Genomic DNA, 19,605 nt, shown 5'->3' on the forward strand with positions numbered 1-19,605 from the left:
TTCTTCTATTGTGTTGGAATTGAAGAAGCAAACACATGTTGACAATATAATCTTTAATGAATAATTATTTTCTTGATACAGTATCAAGGTTGCATTTAAAAGGATCAGTGTCAGGGAAATAATAAGACATGAGAATAATAAGAAATAAACAAGCAAAACTTAGTAAATAACATTGCACCAAGTCCCATCATCTCTAGTAAAACAATAATATCAAGGATAAACAAATAACATAAAACGTTCCTTTTTTAAAGTAGATTCTGCCCACTTCAAACTAATTTGGTAAACAAAAGCAACTCAGCAGCAACAATTATGACCTTACAGTGAGCTACGCAGTATTTTCAGACAAAATGAAATTATACATTCTGGGTAGTATTGATATTTAAGTTTATACAATATAATTTGACTTCATATAAATCACCCTAGAGACAAGAATACCCTCCAAGCACACTGTTAACAGGTCTATTATCTAGAAGAGAATCGATGAGAATTGTATGTAGGGGTGTAGCTGCTGTCAGACACTTTGGAGGAAGCAGGTAGCATCAGCAGGCCAGACAGAGGATCTGTCTTGCAGCGGGCCATCGCTTGCTTGTAGTTGATTTTATCGTTTGTTGTGGGGTCGACGATTTCCTTGGCGTAGTTGTACTCGGCCAGAAGCTCTCTCATCATGGTGCTGTCAATCATCTTGGCTCCAATGGCCTCCTGTATGCCAACACGGTCCGTGTTGTTGGGATTGACTAGCCCTCCTGTCAGGTGCTGCACCTCCATGTAACGCAGGGCAGTTTCTTTGGGCATCCAACCTTTCAGGACGGCCTCTCCCACCGACAGGCGTTCTCTGGTCATGGGGTCCTCCACGCCAGTGTAGGCTTTCTGGGCGTTGAGTAGCCTCTGCAGTTGGCTCGAATCGATGAGGCCCCTCTCGGCTGCATTGTGGACTGAGTATCTCTCCTTGTTGCTGATGTCAATGATGCCCCCAGTAGCAGCCTGTGCTTCCAACAGCTTTTGTGCCGTGCCACTTTCGATCATCTTGCGGGCCACTGCACTGCGTATGGAGAAGCATGTGTCTGTGTTTGTGTCAATTACACCAGCGATAGGATATATTTCCTTAGGGGCAAGGGCAGGAACAGGGGCGCTGCTAGTAGGGGACGACTTTAGCGAGGATGCTGTCTTTGATGTGATTGAGTTGAACTTGGGCTGTTTTTCTTTTTCACCTGCGACAAGCAGGGCAAACTCTGAAATTGGCATTTTCCCATCCTTGTATTTTTGCAGATCATACTGGGTCAGTTTGCCATCTCTCAAGGCATTTTTGATGGAGTACTGCTTGCCACTCTTGCGATCCTGCAGCACAGAGGTCTCCCCATCAGGTCCCATGGAAGTTATTTCCTCCCAATCGCACTCCAACTCTTGCAGATGCATGTACTGGGTACGGTCGATCAGTCCCTGCAGGTAGGCTTCATATGGCGATAGTTCTTTGCCGGTATCAGGGTCCAAGATGGTGATTTTAGTGGAGACGTTGGTCTCCTTTTTCCGGGTCTCTGCATGGTCTTCCTTCTCCTTGTCCCTCTGGAGTTCCCTGATGGTGTTGTCTTTCTGGTAGATGGTGTCTTTCTCATCTAGTATCTCCCTTTCCAGGCGCTGCACGTCAGACTCCATCTTGACGCTCTTTTGCCTGTTGATCTGGCTTCTCTCGCTCATCAGCTTGGTTTGCTGCTGGAACGATAAGCTGATGTCCTGCCTCTCAGACACTAACTTCTTCAGCTCCCGGGTGAGGTTGTCTTTCTCCCTCTGCAAGGCGTCCCTGGCCAGAATGAGACTTGTCTCTTCCCGAGAAGTGCTCGACTGAGTGCCATTCAGTCGGTTGAGTTTGTCAGAGAGTTGTTTGATTTTTTCCTCCAGGTCCTGCCTGGCATGTTTCTCCTGAGACACCAGGCCCTTCAGGCGGTATCTCTCTGCTTCTACAGCCTGGTCTTTCTCCACCCGGATCACCTCTTTGTACACCGTCTTCTCTATGGCCTTCTCTCGCTGAAGGAGCTCAAGCTTGACATTGGTATTTCTGATGTTTCTCTGAATATTCAGGACATCATTGGTTTCCTTGTCCATGTCTGAGCGAAGACCGTTGGTCATCCTCTCCAGTTTGGGGTCTCTCTCAACTTTCAGGACCTCCTCGACAACGATACTCTCCTCGACGGGCGGTGGGGCATTCTCCAGCTCTTTGATGCGCAGTTTGATCTGTTTCAGTTCAGACTCCACTTTAATCTTCTTCTGATGTTCGTCACTCTGCTTTAGGATGCTCTCCTTCTCCTCCACTAAGGTTTTAAGTTTTTGCATCTCAAGCTCTAGCTGCCGGCGAGACTTAACCTCCTCATCCAGGCTCCTGCCAAGCTTATCATGCTCAACTATCTGCTTGGGGTCCTTCTGTAGACGCACCACCTCCTGCACCACCACTTTCTCCTCTGGCTTTTGTCTTTCCAGCAGGATGTACTTGTTTTGCAGGTCGAACACCATCTCCTCAGTGGTACGGCGACGCTGTTGCTCTTCGCGTACCTCCTTCCTCAGCCGATCTGCCTCCTTCTCCAAGAGCGGATCATCCTCATACTTGAAGACATCTTTGGTCATAAGCTTTGTCTCCACCTTGGATTTTTCTGCTTTCCACTCGTCCCTCTCTTTTCTCAGGAGGTTAATCTGGTCCTCTACATTATTGTAAGTACGGTGTAGATGGTTCACCTGATCATTGAGCCTCTGTATCTCTCTTTCGTTCTCAGGGCTCCTCTCCTCTTTCACCACATCTTGGATTACTTCCTTCAGCTCCACCTTTGGCTTCTTGGAACGCAGGGCTTCCAGATCGACCATGACCAGAGTGATCTGATCCTGTAAGTCAGAACGCTGCTTGTTCAAGTCTTGAACATCTTTCTTCAGACGCATTATCTCCAACTCTGTTTGTGGATCTATGCGGTAGATCTCATTGACGATTTCCTTGAGTTCGACCTTGGGCTTCCACTGCCCCACCTCGGTATAGCGACTTTTGAGCTGAGAGACCTCCTTGATCAGAGAGTCTGTCTCAATTTTCTCTTCCTCTAGGCCTGATCGAATCCTCTTGGATTCATTGATGAGCTCAGGGTCCTGTTCGACTTTCTTCACCTCCCTGGTGACCACCTTGGGCTGAATGGTGGGAATGATCCTCTCCAATGCATTGATCTGGCTCCTCGTTTGGAAGATCTCGTCATTCAGAGTCTTGCTCTTGTTGCCTTCATCTGCGATTTCCTTCTCAAACGTTTTAACAGCCTTGAGCATCTCTGGATCCTTCTCCAATCGAATCACCTCCTTTTTCATAACCTTCTCCCTGATGTTGGGTCTTGTAGCATTCAGAATGGTGACCTCTGTCTTCTGTTGAATGACTTCTCCCTCTTTTACTCGAACCTCATCCTTTATCTTGCCGATCTCATCTTTTAACTTAGAGGCTTCTACATCCAACTGAGGATCTCTCTCAAACTCAGTCACCTCTCTAGTCACCAGTTTGGGCTTGATGCACTTAAGGTCGCCCCCAACAGTGGCGATTTTGCTTTTCATACCCTCGATCTCACCCTGGGTACGGCTGCGCTTCAAGGCCTCTTTGTGGATTTGGTCCTCCAGATCTTTTAGGTCGGTTTCCAGTTTAGGGTCGCGGTAGTACTCAAGCACCTCCTTCTCCTCAACTCGATACATCCCTTTACGGCTCTTCAGAGATAGCATCCTGGTCTTGAATGTTTCCACGTCAGTCTCAGCACGGCTGCGTCTATCGTGTTCCGCACTCAACTCTTGCTGCAGGCTCTTTATGTTTATGGTTGGTTTTATGGTTGGTTCTATGGATTGTTTCTCATGTTTCTGCAAAAAGTAAACAAAAAAGCATAGTTTTAAAAGCAAATAATTTTCATTATTTTGAAATGTATCCTTTTTTTTTTTCTGTATCCTAAACACATTCAATTGATCAAACTTGGCAGTGGGAAATAAGTTATGTGCAGCTAGATTTTACAACTCACCTGAGCGATGAGGTTCTTAGCAAAGCCCATCTGATTGAGCAGCTGGTCATTCTCAGCTGACGTTTTAGCATAGTGGTTCACCAAAGCCTTTTCCTGTAATAAACAAAGAAGCACAGCCATCCTTCAGCTCACAGTGCTCAAGAAAACATGCAGGAAAACATGATGCGCCCTACATTGGTCTGCATAGAAGTGGATGAACATTAATGTAATTTGTGTCTATTGACTTCCATTCTTTATGCATTACCTGGTTCTGCACAGTATCAGCAAGGGTGGAGGTGTGAGGTTTTTTGGCATCTTTGGCTCCCACATTATCAAGGGTGCTGCTGTATTTGTCAGTGTTGACCTCATAATCCTGCACAAGCAGTTGAAATTAAGATGTTATTATTCAATATCCAAATATTTAAATATCTGTTACACAAATAAAAGGTTCATCATGATGCAGTAGGATAATGTAACTTAATCAGAGTCTTACATTGAGGATATTCTGCAAATCTTGGGAAAGGTCAACCACTCTGTCCAGGTCGTCTCCCTTCCTCTTGATGTCATCCACCACCCTCTGCAATAAAGGTGTACGTAGGTTGGGGGGGAATAAACAATTACAAAATTAAACTTGTTTGCTAAATATGTGTCTTACAATGATATTTAAAGAATATCGCCAACAATTTCAGAGCTTCTTGACACACAAACAAACTGACCTTCTGGGAGGTCTGCTTGGAGTTGACCTGTGATAGGTCATCGCTGGGGCTGATCTTGTTGTCGGGCAGATTTTTCAGGAAGTAGTTCAGAGATTTGCTTGTGTTCTGGAATTCCTGGTTCTTGCCTGCAGCCTCTTGCAAGAGGCCCTCTCTGAGACGATAGAAAAACGCAATGAAAAACACTTTCATGGCGACAAACTGAAAACAATTATTCTGTTCATCTGACGTTCGAGCAAACAAATGGACTATTTTGATACCATATATTTGCAGACATGGTGTGTGTAGTCAACATTAGCTAACAGACAAGTGGCCCTGGGCTCACCTCTCCTTCAGCTGGTTGTTGACGTTAGAGTAGCGGTTCTGTAGTTGTTTGACCTGGGTCCCCTGGCGATGGATGTCTGGGCAGTACTCCTGGTAGCCCTGCTGCAGGGAACTACACAGCTGCTGGCTGGTCTCCAGTTCCTGGCCCAGCTTCTTCAGTTCATCCTGAGAGCCCGCCACGTCCTTACGCAGACTCTGTAGAGAACATATATGATGAATATGTGTCCTGGTGGTGTGCTTTTAGCAAACTTAGAAGGGATGACTGAAATGTGCAGTCAAATGATATAGTCCTTTATTACTTCAAGTCAACTACTAGGGTATTCTCTGGTCCAATTTGTTCAAGGATACTGTAGAATCTATTTGGTTCTCTTAAGAAAGCTGAGGTGTGTCCAATGGCTAATCCAAGGCAGTGTAGGCAATGGGCCCTGGTCAAAAGTATTTCACTATATAGGGAATAGGGTGCAATGGTAATATCCCACCAACCTGGATCTCCTGGGTGCGGGCCTGAATAGCATTGGGGGCATCTGGGATAGGGCCATCCTTATTCAGCTTTTCCTCAAAGCCAGAGACGATGCCGTCCACTTTCTTGATCTGCTTCTCCAGGTTCAGAGATGCATTAGTCCTATAGAAGAAATGTCATAAACATTTATTTTTTTAAACAGCAAGATTTGTCGTTTGATTCTATTTTCTGATAATATCATATCGCTAAGACAGGTGATCAGTGATAATGTATGTTTGTAAAATGGTCGTACTTCTTGTTAAGTAGGTCGGCCAGGGCTGCGATGCCATCTTGCTTGTCCTTGGCAGCTTGAAGTTTGGCTGCAAGGCCACTGGAGGCGTCCTTCTCCAACTTCGGCTGCTCCATAGCCGCCAGAGCATCTGCTGCTTTCTAAAAGAGATACAACCACTGTATCATTAGGATCAGTACCATCCTCACCAACAATATCATAACCATCATCATCATCACCATAGTCATTAGACTCATCATCGTTGTCATCATCATCTTTAGGAGGCGCGAATCCATCAATGTCAATCTATAATTATTCAGATTTAGCTAGTTTACCAGCATGAAGATATATTGTACAGTTACAATGGCTGGTAGACACGCTTTCTATCTATCAAAAGTAGTGGAATAGGGTGTCATTTCGGATGTCCCCTTAGACTGTGCCTGAGGCTGGTCTAGTGGGTAATCTGGCCTGCAACACATATCACCCCCCAGCGTGGGTACGAATCCCGGCTCCACCACTATTCTCTTTCTCCCTGCTCATTTCCACTTGTATCTGTTTCACTAAAGTTAAAAACAAGACTTTCTCTCTCACCTCTTGCTCCTTCAGCCTCTTGGCCAGGTCGGTGGTGGGGTCACTGCGGTCCAGCGGGGCCCTCAGACGGCTCAGCATGTCCTGCTTGGCTTTGACCAGGTCCTCATCCAGCTTATCCAGCTGACCAGCCACGGCTTTAGCTTTAGGGTTGGATGGAGGGGCTATGTGGGGAGCACAGGGCAATGATAATCTGGCCTAATCAAAAGTAATGCGTTATACAGTACATGGAATAGGGTGCCTTTTTGGTTCTGGTCAAAAGTAGTGCACTATGTAGGGAATAGGGTGCCATTTTAGCTGCAGCCTTAGTTAATGTCCCATAAATACACTTTGGCTTGGGGTTTACATGATGTGATGAATTGAATCAAAAGTTAGAGAAGCCATTTCTACCTTATTTACAGTTAATGATAATAACAGTAACAGTAGCAGTTCCAGTGTTATTTGGAAGGCTTTGTTTTGGGGTACTGGGATTAATAGAGCACATTTTTCTCACCTGTGTATACAGGTCTCTCTTCGACACAACGGATCTTGTCCTTCATTGTGCCTAAATAAACAGCCCTCCTCTTCTTGATGTCGTCAAGCACATCACCATGTCTGTGCGCACATACACAAAAACCACAAAATTGACATATTGTTGTCCATATGCATGTCATATAATTGTTGACATAAATGACATATTCTCCTGTTGCTTACAGGTCTACGGTGGCAATGGCCTCTGGGTCAGGTGGTGGGATCAGGAAGCAGACCCCTGGAAAGCTTTTGGTTGCCCCACTGCTGTTCAATACGTCCCAGTTCTCAACGTCTGAATTCGACTTGAGGGTGAACTTGTCCCCTCGAGTGAGTTCCGCCTAAAAGAACACAAAGAGAGAACTTTCCTCAGAATGGATCACATGTAAATATTCCTTTACAACTTTCAAACACAATGCCCAATATACTGAGGTATCTAGGAACTTTAATTTAATTTAGTGAGTTCCCTAGTCAAAGTAATGTTTGGTTTTGTGATGTTTCCATGGGCCTACATTACGTTACATGCCTTGACACACCTCTCAGTGCAGTGGTAGAGCATTCTATTCTAGCAGTCACGTCCTTGCTCAGTAGCTTCATCAAAGATTCTACAGAGGTTTCAAACCCGCTTTGACTTTATACCGTAACCTGTGGTGGAGGCTCCAGGACAGGGTCAAAGTTAAAAGGTGAGAGGTCAGAGCAGCTGGTCATACCTTCTCAGTCTTCCAGTCACAGAGGGACTCCACGGTGGTGGACTTGGTGGGCGGGTAGCGGCGCAGCTTGAGGGGGGCGATGGTGGTGCTCCTCTTCCTCAGGTCAGCCAGGAGCTGCTCGTTACGTTGCACCGTGCTCTCCTCTGCCTGAGAGAGAGAGATGGAGAAAGAAAGAGAAAGAGAGAGAGGGGGGAGGGGGGTGAAATTGGGGAATTAGGACCACCTGCGTTGCATTTCGGCATTAACAATTTTCCTTCACATTATTTACATCATGTTGTAGGGTAATGTCATGATAACGTTGGATAATGTGTGAAAGAAATGTAATGTCTTTAGAAGTGAAGTGTTAACACGCAGACTACCATTTATTTATATATTGAAAGCAGGGAGTTAAAGCCCAAAAATTGACATTTTAGAAATAAGAATGGTCTTGAAAATGTTTTATTTTATTTTTTATTGATAATAAATATGCAGAGGTAAAAGCATGAGTTTTATAAAAAAAATTACAATATGAAATGCAATGTAGCATCTTTATGATTCATGGGTGTGTTGAAAGTTTACTGCGCAAGTTAACACCGAAGAGTCAATGAGACTGGAATTGCATCCAGATGTACAATAGATTATCAGTGTTAAAATCCTGGCATTACCTATATTTGTGTAGGTGTATGTGTGTGTGTGTGTGTGTGTGTGTGTGTGTGTGTGTGTGTGTGTGTCTGCGGGGTTGGGAAAACAGTAGAAGACAAATGTCCATCTAGTATGGACTAATAAACGATATCTTATCTTACCTCCAGTTGCATAGTCATCGCTGAGCCGCTCCTCCCAGTTATGCCTTCCACTTTCTTCAGGCTAGAGTTGAGTTCACTCAGAGACTCCGATAGTGTCTCCACATCTAGTTGGTACTGAACAGGGACACAGACAGACAAAACATCAGAACATGGCATCTTTTTCACATACGGTATCTTTGACCTATCCAGGTTACTGATCATGCTGCAGTATGAATGTCTATAGTAATGTGGTTAGGGACATTTCTGGTTCAAAACCAAACAGAAGATACCCTTTCCATTCTGACAATAAAGACAGAAGTCTGAATATTATTTTAAACGGATGTAGATACTAAGAAGCCTTGTAAATGTATTCTGAGTGACATTTACCTTCTTGAAATCCTCAATGTAATCCAGATGGGTCTCTTGGCAGATGCACAGGTTGAGGAACTTCTGCCATTCATTCCGCAAAGCATCTCTCTGAGCCTGAAACAAGTATAAAGATGAAGCCATCACGTAAAGGAAAATCTCTATATCTTTCAGGAACATTCTAAACTTGGTGGACCTAAATGTAGAAGTCTAATCTATGGAAGAGTGATTGATTCTTGATTGAAGACAATGTAAAATGGTAATTGTCTACAAGGGGAGTTGTACTTCCAGTTTTTATTGGTTATTGGCATGTACCTGTACAGTGTTGCTGGCCGGGTGCTTTAGTTCAATGAGTCGATCTCCGTCATCCTGGAGTTTGTTCACTTCGCTTTCATGGGACAGCAGGCTGTTGTTCTTGAAGTTCTGATTGAGATAAAAAAATGTAATATGATGTCACTGAACATGGCTCATTCAGTAATGGAAAACGAAATGTACATCCATGCCAGAAACCTATGAAGCACCTCCTCAAGCAACATTTTCATACTTTGTTGTTATATTAGGTCCATTGACATCGAATGACACTCTATTTGACCCCTAAGATGGTCTCTCACCTCATACTGTCTGCGGACATCCGGAGGGTCCAACATGTGGTCGCTCCAGTCCTGTTTCAGGATCTTGTCCTGTTCGTCTCCTAGATAGGCCAGCTCCTTGTTACAGCCCTGCATGTAGTCATACAGACTGCTCAGGTAGTGGTGCCGCCATTTTGAATTGTCCTGTGGGAATATAACAATATTATATAACAACTGTAAAGAGTCACACCAAAAAGTAAACATATGTTACAATGACTTTTAAGATTGAAAGTGAAATCCCACAGATCTCATCAGAGGAGGCTGGTGGGAGGAGCTGTAGGAGGACGGGCTCATTGTAATGGCTGTAATGGAATAAATGGAACAGAGTCAAACACATCAAACATATGGAAACCACATGTTTGACTCTGTTCCATTTATTCCATCGTCCTCCTATACCTCCTCCCACCAGCCTCCTCTGGATCTCATAGTACTCATATGATAACTATGACTTACCAAAAGGTTGTTGTATTGTTTCTTGATGGTAGCATACTCCTCCTGAAACACAAATGAATTGTTGTCATGTTCACTAGCTACAAGATGTTTTCAAATACATCCATTCAATCCATGAACCCTTGAATTAGTCGTCACGGAGATGAGAGCGTTGAAGCGGTTACCTTAGTGCTGGTGGAGCTGATGCTGAGCTGGGAGCTGTAGGCTTCGATCTCCTTGTGCAGGATGTTGTGGGCAGCGATCTGCTTCTTCAGGTCAGCCATGGTGGGCCCATACTCTTCTGTGTTCACCTCCCTCTGAGAGACAGACACACAGAAGGGTATGGTCAGTCACGGACACAATTACACTCAGAAGAAAACTAAAGTGGCTTTGTGGTAGTATGCATTCTTATGGGGTATCTTAGGATAATGATGAACTGAATGTTGTGTACTGTTGTGTTAGTTGTTGTGTTGTGTACTGTTGTTTTAACTAAGTTAGTCAATATATAGTACAACTGAAGGAAGATGGATTGCATGCACATTTCAGCTTGGATTGGTCAACAGAACAGTTTGTCAAGGGGATGAAAACCATTATTTTATAAGGATGTTTACAATAGGGAGGCTTGGTCTTAAGTTAGTTGCCAAAGAAGAAGAGGACACTTCATTTGACCTGTTTCTGATTGAGCACTGAAGCCCAGTCGATTCTGGGCATTAGCTCCACATCGTTGACAGGCTCATAGATGTCCCGGTAGAAGGCACAGTCTTTCAGCCAGCGGTCATGGAGGTGTCTGACACTGGAATGACCCAAAGGTTGAGGGAGGGAGGGGAAAAGACGTTTAGTATGTTTAGCAGGAGCATGATAACAAAGGGAACTGGCACGTTTTAGTAAATAAATGCAGCTGGACCTTTACTGTATCCCCCAATGATCAAATGTCTTAAAGGGAAAGACGGATTTCTGGTAAAGACTCATCTTTTTGAAGCAGCTGAAGAGCCCAAATGATATCAGTGTTCATAAGATATATCAAATCACTTTTTTTTTGTCACGTGCCGAATACAACAGGTGTAGACCTTACAGTGAAATGCTTACTTACAAGCCTTTAACCAACAATGCAGTTTTAAGAAAAATAAGTGTTAAGTAAAAAATATTAAATAATTAAAGGGCAGCAGTAAAATAACAGTAGTGAGGGTATATACAGGGGGTATCGGTACAGAGTCAATGTGCGGGGGCACAGGTTAGTTGAGGTAATTGAGGTAATATGTACATGTAGGTAGAGTTGTGTAAGTGACTATGCATAGATAATGTGAGTGACTATGCATAGATAATAAACAGAGAGTAGCAGCAGCGTAAAAGAGGGGGTGGGACAATGCAAATAGTCTGGGTAGCCATTTGATTAGCTGTTAGGAGTCTTATGGCTTGGGGATATCCCACTGGGAACACTGGTTGAATCAACGTTGTTTCCACGTCATTTCATTGAAATGCTGTGGCCAACGTGGAATTGACATCTGTGCCCAGTGGGTTGGGCCTATAAAAGGTCACTCACTCGCTCTCTATCTCGCTGCCTTGGGGGTGTTTGTACTTCTTGGCCTTGTCCACATCCAGGAAGAGGTCATTTAGCAGGCCCTCAGCCTCAGACAGGTTGTTTGCCACCACTTTCTGGTGCTGGAGGGGCAGGTTCTTCTTCAAATTCTCTGCGTCCTACATGGCAATGGGGATGAAGACAGTAGGTGAGACGAGAACGGTTAGTGGCCACAATTGAAGTCCATGGACACACTATTGTTTCGAGAGAAAGAAAGAGAGAGACTGTGAGTGTGTGTTCTCACCACAGCAAGTAGCTCTTCGGCCCGGAGGACATCTTTCTCCACCTGGTCGGAATTACTTTGCATGCGCGCAATCACCAAGGCCAAGTCGTTGGTTGTGGGCCTGTTAAGAGGGCAAAGGTTAAAGAATAAAGATCTGATTTAGATCAATAGCAAAGAAGATACAAAATACAAAAAGGAAAGAGGCAGAGAGAGGAATGTGGAAATGGAAACTCTGTCTGAATCCTATCAATTATTTTTTAGTTTTGGACCATTTACGAGCACTGCAGTTGTTGTCCTTGATTTAAGTGACCAATGAAGGTCAAGTTTGAGGTGCTAAACATTTAAGATGGATGCTGAGGCCATTATCCTTGTGTAAGCTATCCAGTTACAAAACCTAACATGCAAAATCATTAGATATAAAACCACATTCTAAGAATAGATAGTGACACAGACAGAGTAGATGTGTGTGAAGCTATATGACTAGGACCAGAAGAACTCTGGAACCTATAACTAGGGCACTGAGTTCTTCATGTTCAGGAAAAACTCCTGGCCCTACATAAGACAACACTCTTGAAATGAGACCAAGGATGAGTCCCAAAAGTCACCCTATTCCCTTCATAGTGCAGTACTTTTGGCCATGTCTCTGGTCAAAAGTAGTGCAATATGTAGGGAATAGTGTGCCACCCTCCCGTTGACCTGGGATCAACGGGAGGGTGAATCACTTCCACTGCCCCACCTGAGAATTCCCAAAACACTGAACATTCCATCATTCCACAACAACTATTTGTTTGTCTCTCTGTCACTCCCTCTGTGTGACTGTCTGTATTGCTCTCTCTCTCGGCTGACCTACATTTTACATTTTTGTCATTTAGCAGACGCTCTTATCCAGAGCGACTTACAGTTAGTGAGTGCATAAATGTTTCATACTGGCCCCCCGTGGGAAACGAACCCACAACCCTGGCGTTGCAAGCGCCATGCTCTACCAACTGAGCTACAGGGGTACCTAGTGGGTACTCAAGGTAGAGCATTGATCTCCAGAGAGGGTTAGAAGTGTGCTGAATACTTCTCCACAGCTTTGAATCCAGGCTATTCAGATTGCCTGATAAGCTGTAAAATACAACTGTTCATCTTGGGATCAATTAATGTGTAGAAAATAGTCCACTATTTTGACTGCGAAGTTGAATTTGCTGAACTGACTACAATTGATGTCCCCAACCTTGTTGCCCATGTTCCTTTTAACCTAAGGAGCCATTTTGAAATTAAAGTGTTGTTATCAACAGTAAAACATGTATTGTGATATTGAATAAGATGACATATGCTTGTACCAGCAGCATAAGATGACAGATTCAGTGATCCGTAGATCCGTGTTTTCACATCAATCTGCCCCTATGGACCACTACCAGCACTGATGTGATAAGTCACTAACCTCCCCTTTAAATACCAGCACTACATGACTCACAAACCTCCCCTTCAAACACCACTATCCCTCCAATGACAACTTCTACAGGCGACGGACTGGGTGAACTATTTAAGCGCCTTAAACACATTAAATGCAGGGACTACATTTTACATCAATGTCCTCCTCCATAACTAAGATAGGCCTACTATCAACCAGACAAGGACATTCCCTTTAAATATCCCATTTGCACCACCGTGGCGAGAGGGTGAGTCAACACCTATAGGCCGTGGAGAAACCAGCTGAACAGCACAGACAGAGGCCTTATCTGCCCTGCCCTGATCAGCAGGGCCATCAAACACACAGTGACCCTGAGGCAGGGTGAAACCAGTGGCACTCTTCTCACTCTCGCTCTCCGAATTGTCATCACCTCTATCTTTCATCTCGGTCTCTAATCCTTCCATCTCTCTCTTTCTTCTCTCCCTCCCTCTTGCTCAGGACACAGTGGATAAGACCCATTTGAACTGTCAAACAGTAGAGAGCCGTGTACCAATAGTCCTAAATTGTTAACTTTCCTTGACTCCTTTAAAAGCTTTCCAAGTAGAGACATGCTAAGTCCTTTCACTAAATCAGTGTTCTTAAAGGAAAGAGCAAAGGGAAACCGATGACAAGTTTTTGAATGTAGTCCAGGAATAGTGCATGGATACTAGAAGACGATCATCCTGCTATCTGAGTATCACAATGATCAACTAACACACTTTCCATGAATTCACGCTTCAAGCATTTTCATTCCCATCTCTTTCTCGTGGGAGTCTTTTCAGCAGTGTAACATCCATAGACTTATAGGTTACATCTCCATTAACGTCAGTCTCCATTGCCTCAACATAAACACCAACCATCCTGGTGCCAAGCTGTCTATGCCCAGTGCAAGACAAAACAAAAGGTAAAGGTTGATTATCAACCTTAGGGAAGCTCAAGTGACTCATCTTTTTCTATAGGGTGAAATTTACATAGAACAAAGTTTGTCTTCTTGACTACAACACCATTATCCAGGAGTTAGGAATGAAACAAACAAAGGAGATTCCTGAGGATTATATGAGAAAGAGGGCAACACAGCAAACACAGGAAATATGAAACAAATCCAAGTTTAGGAAGAAGGAGAGGAAAGGAGGAAGGAGGTAGGGGGACCGAGTTTGCTATCGTTCCTTAAAGACTCACTTGCTGGTCTTGCTGGACACCTTCACGGTATTACTATCCTTCTTCTTGAACATCCTGGATCTTTTGGTGAGTGGAAGTTCCACTCCACGGACAGAACTCAAGTCTCTCTTGTCCCCTTACACTCTCTGTTCCGCTCTCGCTCTCACAGAAAAGACACACACTCCCTGTGCGTATTTTAGTATGTGTCCCTGTTGGTGTCAGCACTGTGATTAAGCTGACTGAAAGTGTACCTGTGCCCCTCCCTGTTAACAAGTGTATCGACTCAACACCCAGACATCTATTTAGTTCCACAGGACCGGGCCAACCTGTTCTACACACATTCCTCCTTCTCCTCACTCCTGCCCTCCTTCACTCACCTCTCTAGTTCAACCCTCCCCATGCATTAGTTAACTGTCAGGTTTTCTAAAGTCACTGTTACTATTTTGCTATGGAGTATTAGTCTGGAGAAACATTCCGTTTCTATAAGGATCAGTGTAGAATAACATATGGGCTTGTGGGTAATTAGATACTAATAAGTAGTGGAGGTAATGTAAACCTTAAGCAAGGCAAGATGAGGTACAATCCTATCTTAATGAACAAAGTGGATGCCTGTGTACTCTGTTCCTATAGTGTGTGTGTGTGTGTGTGTGTGTGTGTGTGTGTGTGTGTGTGTGTGTGTGTGTGTGTGTGTGTGTGTGTGTGTGTGGGTGGGCATCAACAAATAGAAGTGTTGATATTGTAAAACAGGGTTCCCCAACCGGCGGCCCAAGGATGGTTTTATTTGGCCCCCCAAGTTTTTTGAATTTTAATTGTTGGACATAAAATACTAAAAACACCAGGAAATCAGCTCCAAGTGATTTTAATTTTGGAAATCTGTTCCCAAGCATTCCCACGCATAATAGAGACACACGTGATCATCTACAAATGTAAGAAAGGTTTGAAATGATTATGTTTTAGTAAAATATCTGCTTCTTGCGGTCAATTTGCAGTCTATAAATTATTAGTAATTATGTTCCGGCCGACCCGACCATCCGCTCAAGAAAGAAATCGGCCCACGGGAGATAGATGGTTTACCGTGTGATGATCCCTGTTGTAAAACAATCAATTTCCAAGTATTACATTGATTTTAAAAAGTTCAGAATGTTAGAATATATCCAACAGAGAAACTATCTTTTACACATACAGTTGAAGTCGGAAGTTTACATACACTTAGGTTGGAGTCATTAAAACTTGTTTTTCAACCACTCCACAAATGTCTTGTTAACAAACTAAAGTTTTGGCAAGTCGGTTAGGACATCTACTTTGTGCATGACAGAAGTAATTTTTCCAACAATTGTTTACAGACAGATTATTTCACTTATAATTCACTGTATCACAATTCCAGTGGGTCAGAAGTTTACATACACTAAGTTGACTGTGCCTTTAAACAGCTTGGAAAATTCAAGAAAATGATGTCATGGCTTTAGAAGCTTCTGATAGCCTAACTGACATTGTTTGAGTCAATTGGAGGTGTACCTGTGGATGTATTTCAAGGCCTACCTTCAAACTCAGTGCCTCTTTGCTTGACATCATGGGAAAATCAAAAGAAATCAGCCAAGACCTCAGAAAAAAATGTGTAGACCTCCACAAGTCTGGTTCATCCTTGGGAGCAATTTCCAAACGCCTGAAGGTACCACGTTTATCTGTACAAACAATAGTATGCAAGTATAAACACCATGGGACCACGCAGCCGTCATACCGCTCAGGAAGGAGACGCGTTCTGTCTCCTAGAGATTAACGTACTTTGGTGCGAAAAGTGCAACTCAATCCCAGAACAACAGCAAAGGACCTTGTGAAGATGCTGGAGGAAACGGGTACAAAAGTATCTATATCCACAGTAAAATGAGTCCTACGAGATCATACTTTTTGGAGAAATGTCCTCTGGTCTGATGAAACAAAAATAGAACTGTTTGGCCATAATGACCATCGTTATGTTTGGAGGAAAAAGGGGGTTGCTTGCAAGCCGAAGAACACCATCCCAACCGTGAAGCACGGGGGTGGCAGCATCATGCTGTGGGGGTGCTTTGCTGCAGGAGGGACTGGTGCACTTCACAAAAAAGATGGCATCATGAGGAAGGAAAATGATGTGGATATATTGAAGCAACATCTCAAGACATCAGTCAGGAAGTTAAAGCTTGGTTGCAAATGGGTCTTCCAAATGGACAATGACCCCAAGCATACTTCCAAAGTTGTGGCAAAATGGCTTAAGGACAACAAAGTCAAGGTATTGGAGTGGCCATCACAAAGCCCTGACCTCAATCCAATAGAAAATGTGTGAGAAGAACTGAAAAAGCGGGTGCGAGCAAGGAGGCCTACAAACCTGACTCAGTTACACCAGCTCTGTCAGGAGGAATGGGCCAACATTCACCCAACTTATTGTGGGAAGCTTGTGGAAGGCTACCCGAACCGTTTGACCCAAGTTAAACAATGTAAAGGCAATGCTACCAAATACTAATTGAGTGTATGTAAACGTCTGACCCACTGGGAATGTGATGAAAGAAATAAAAGCTGAAATAACTAATTCTCTCTACTATTATTCTGACATTTCACATTCTTAAAATAAAGTGGTGATCCTAACTGACCTAAGACAGGGAATTTTTACAAGGATTAAATGACAGGAATTGTGAAAAACTAAGTTTAAATTAATTTGGCTAAGGTGTATGTAAACTCCCGACTTCAACTGTACCATAAGAAAATTGGGTCTGTTATATACAATACAAGTACATATTCCTTACAGTGGGCTTCAACCAAGCTTTCACAAATGTGACCAGATTTCTCTATGGGGGCTTATGTCAAATGTAAGTGATTTTGCTTTAGTTTTTTACATTTTATACAAACTCGGCTTCAAAATTGTATTTCATACACTGTTGGAGTAAACATGGGAAAATGATGCTGCTTTGAAAGTTGCGAAACTTGCTATCCCATTTCGGAGAAAATTACTTTCACACTTCCTAGGGAGCTCTTCTTTGTGAATGCCCATTCAGCATCGTTCACACCCTCTTAAGCCTTAGCCCCACCCATCTCTTTAAGAATTCATATGTAAATGCAGGACCAACTGTCAGTATGGTTAACCCCACCATTATCTCAGCCAATCATGGCTATCCATGAAGGAACCTGTCTTTCTCCCTATATAGCTCAGTGCTTTCTCATTGGCTAAACTAGGCTCATAATTTAACATTTGTATTCATATTTATTTTTCCCGTACAAGTTTATAATTAAGACACATGAAAGTTAACAGCAACCAAAAACAGCCCTACTGTGAAGTAGAAACTAGCTCAAAGGATGGCCTGTCACAAATCTACAATAAAGTTTGACATTATCCTCAATTACCCAGGTATAGACAGGAGACTGCTGTGCACCTTTATAAAACCAGATATCAAAATTATTAATGCTCTAATCAATAGGTTGACCAGCAATCAACAAGGAACAGGATAGAGGCCTATAATTACTGTTATTGGGAGTGATCTAAGACAAGGGAAATCTCAACTAGTATTCCCACTGCAAAATATTTAATCATACAAATGTTTCATACATTGATAGTGTCCTTGTTTGCCAAACGGAAGACTTGTACATTCATTCAAGACTAGGGTGTCTGCTAAGCTTATCAACAATGGGAGATGGAGAGGAATGTGGCTTGAAGAATTCAAATGCAACAGAGTAAAGTTGAGGTAGAGAGCACACATTTGTTGTATGCTCAGTCATATTTTAGGGGGCGTCGCAATCGGAACTAAGTAACTTCCTCATGTGATCTGTGTTTCTAATAACCCCCAAAACTCTTAGTTACTCATGGGGTGAGACTAAAGGGACTTTTCTGACCAGCATCCCATTGACAGCCCGACTAGACAAAATCAAAAAGTAGGCAGGTTTCTATTGACTCAGGATTATTTGACAAAAGCAATGTCGCAAAAAAAATGTAATGGAAACGGCAGCTACAGTAGAAATGTTCTAAAGATCGACAAAATGTGTATCTGTTCGATAGGGGTGGGGTTTTCTTTCTTTATTGCGACAAATGGTGATGTAAATTGTGTTTTTCGAATAAATGATAATTGCAGAATCACTTTGAAGGTACGCGGGGCACCTGATGTAATTCCAAATGCTAGGTGGGAGGGCATACATGCTGTCACCAATTTATTAATGGGCAATAGCCTAAATGGATAATGGAAACACTTCAACCACTTCAATTTTATTCTACATTTTTTGGGGGTGTGACATAATTACATCCAGCTCTTTTTATCGACATGGAAACGCACCTTAGCAGGCAATTGTCGCATCTATTTTCTATGCAAACTTTCTAAATGTCGACACTGGAGAAGTTAATGAAAACATAACTTATTCCCAACCTCAACAAAATCCTTAACCCTAACCTTATCCTAATTTTAACGAATTCTGAAATTAAATATCGGTTTGCACGCCAGCCTTAATTGTTCCTTTACTCATGCCATACAGCGAAAGGACATTCAGATGTCTTTCTTTCTTTATTGTTGATAGATATTTCCCTCCATTCCTTTTGATGGCCATTAGATTTTTGTTTACTATTTTTTATTTGATCTGCCTAGTTTGTCTTGATTATTTTATTTGGTTACCTATTATTTACTGAGCTTTTGATTTATTGAATGTTTGATTTTCCTTAGATTTTATTTAAATAGTTTGACATTTTCTACTGAAAAAAATATTAATGCAACATGCAACAATTTCAACGATTTGATTGAGTTACAGTTTATATAAGGAAATCAGTCAATTGAAATCAATTCATTAGGCCCTAATCTATGGATTTCACATGACTGGGCAGGGGCGCAGCCATGGGTGGGCCTGGGAGGGCATAGGCCCACCCACTTGGGAGCCAAGCCCACTCACTGGGGAGCCAGGCCCAGCCAATCAGAATGAGTTTTCCCCAAAAGGGCTTTACTACAGACAGAAATACTCCTCAGTTTCATCAGCTGCCCGGATGGCTGGTCTCAGACGATCCGGCAGGTAAAGAAGCCGGATGTTGAGGTCCTGGGCTGACGTGGTTACAGTGGGGGAAAAAAGTATTTAGTCAGCCACCAATTGTGCAAGTTCTCCCACTTAAAAAGATGAGAGAGGCCTGTAATTTTCATCATAGGTACACGTCAACTATGACAGACAAACTGAGGAAAAAAAATCCAGAAAATCACATTGTAGGTGTTACCTGAGGTGTTTTGGTAATGCCCTCAAACATTAGACTTCCTAAAGAATGGCCATGAGGGGGAAAATATGGCTGCTTTTATCAATGGACAGGGTTGTCAATGTCCTTATATGGAAGCCATACCACATCTCATATGACTCTTCCTAAAGCCACAATCATTAGGAAAACTCAGTTGTCACGCTGCCATACCGTGTAGGTGTTTGGGTGGAGTACAAGGAACACAAGCAATGGGTGAAACTTGGACGAACTGCCAGCCTCAAGGT

At 43.0% G+C, this 19,605-nt stretch overlaps 1 protein-coding gene across 1 annotated transcript; it reads right to left on the minus strand.

The window, feature by feature from the left end:
• Window positions 1-40: 40 nt before the first annotated feature.
• LOC311130291 (envoplakin-like) lies at window positions 41-14,388 on the minus strand. The gene is made up of 22 exons (XM_084163023.1): window positions 14,161-14,388; window positions 11,568-11,667; window positions 11,288-11,442; window positions 10,417-10,540; window positions 9,933-10,064; window positions 9,772-9,813; window positions 9,301-9,462; window positions 9,005-9,112; window positions 8,711-8,806; window positions 8,345-8,458; window positions 7,563-7,709; window positions 7,039-7,193; window positions 6,839-6,939; window positions 6,349-6,509; window positions 5,782-5,918; window positions 5,513-5,651; window positions 5,031-5,224; window positions 4,709-4,859; window positions 4,486-4,569; window positions 4,258-4,365; window positions 4,014-4,106; window positions 41-3,858 (listed from the first exon to the last, which is right to left on the minus strand). Exons 1-22 carry the CDS (start codon window positions 14,211-14,213, stop codon window positions 463-465), a joined length of 5,952 nt encoding a protein of 1,983 aa, XP_084019149.1. The 5' UTR covers window positions 14,214-14,388; the 3' UTR covers window positions 41-462.
• Window positions 14,389-19,605: the final 5,217 nt, after the last annotated feature.

The sequence above is a fragment of the Coregonus lavaretus genome, assembly GCF_964263955.1.
Source record: "Coregonus lavaretus genome assembly, chromosome: 6".
Taxonomy (NCBI): domain Eukaryota; kingdom Metazoa; phylum Chordata; class Actinopteri; order Salmoniformes; family Salmonidae; genus Coregonus; species Coregonus lavaretus.

Excerpts from the sequence above, each read along its gene's own strand:
- LOC311130291 (XM_084163023.1), bottom strand. The coding sequence starts at position 14,213 with ATGTTCAAGAAGAAGGATAGTAATACCGTGAAGGTGTCCAGCAAGACC. Across the intron at positions 6,510-6,838 it reads AGAGAGACCTGTATACACAG|CCCCTCCATCCAACCCTAAA; the intron begins GTGAGAAAAATG and ends CTCCCCACATAG. Across the intron at positions 5,225-5,512 it reads CCCGCACCCAGGAGATCCAG|AGTCTGCGTAAGGACGTGGC; the intron begins GTTGGTGGGATA and ends TGTTCTCTACAG.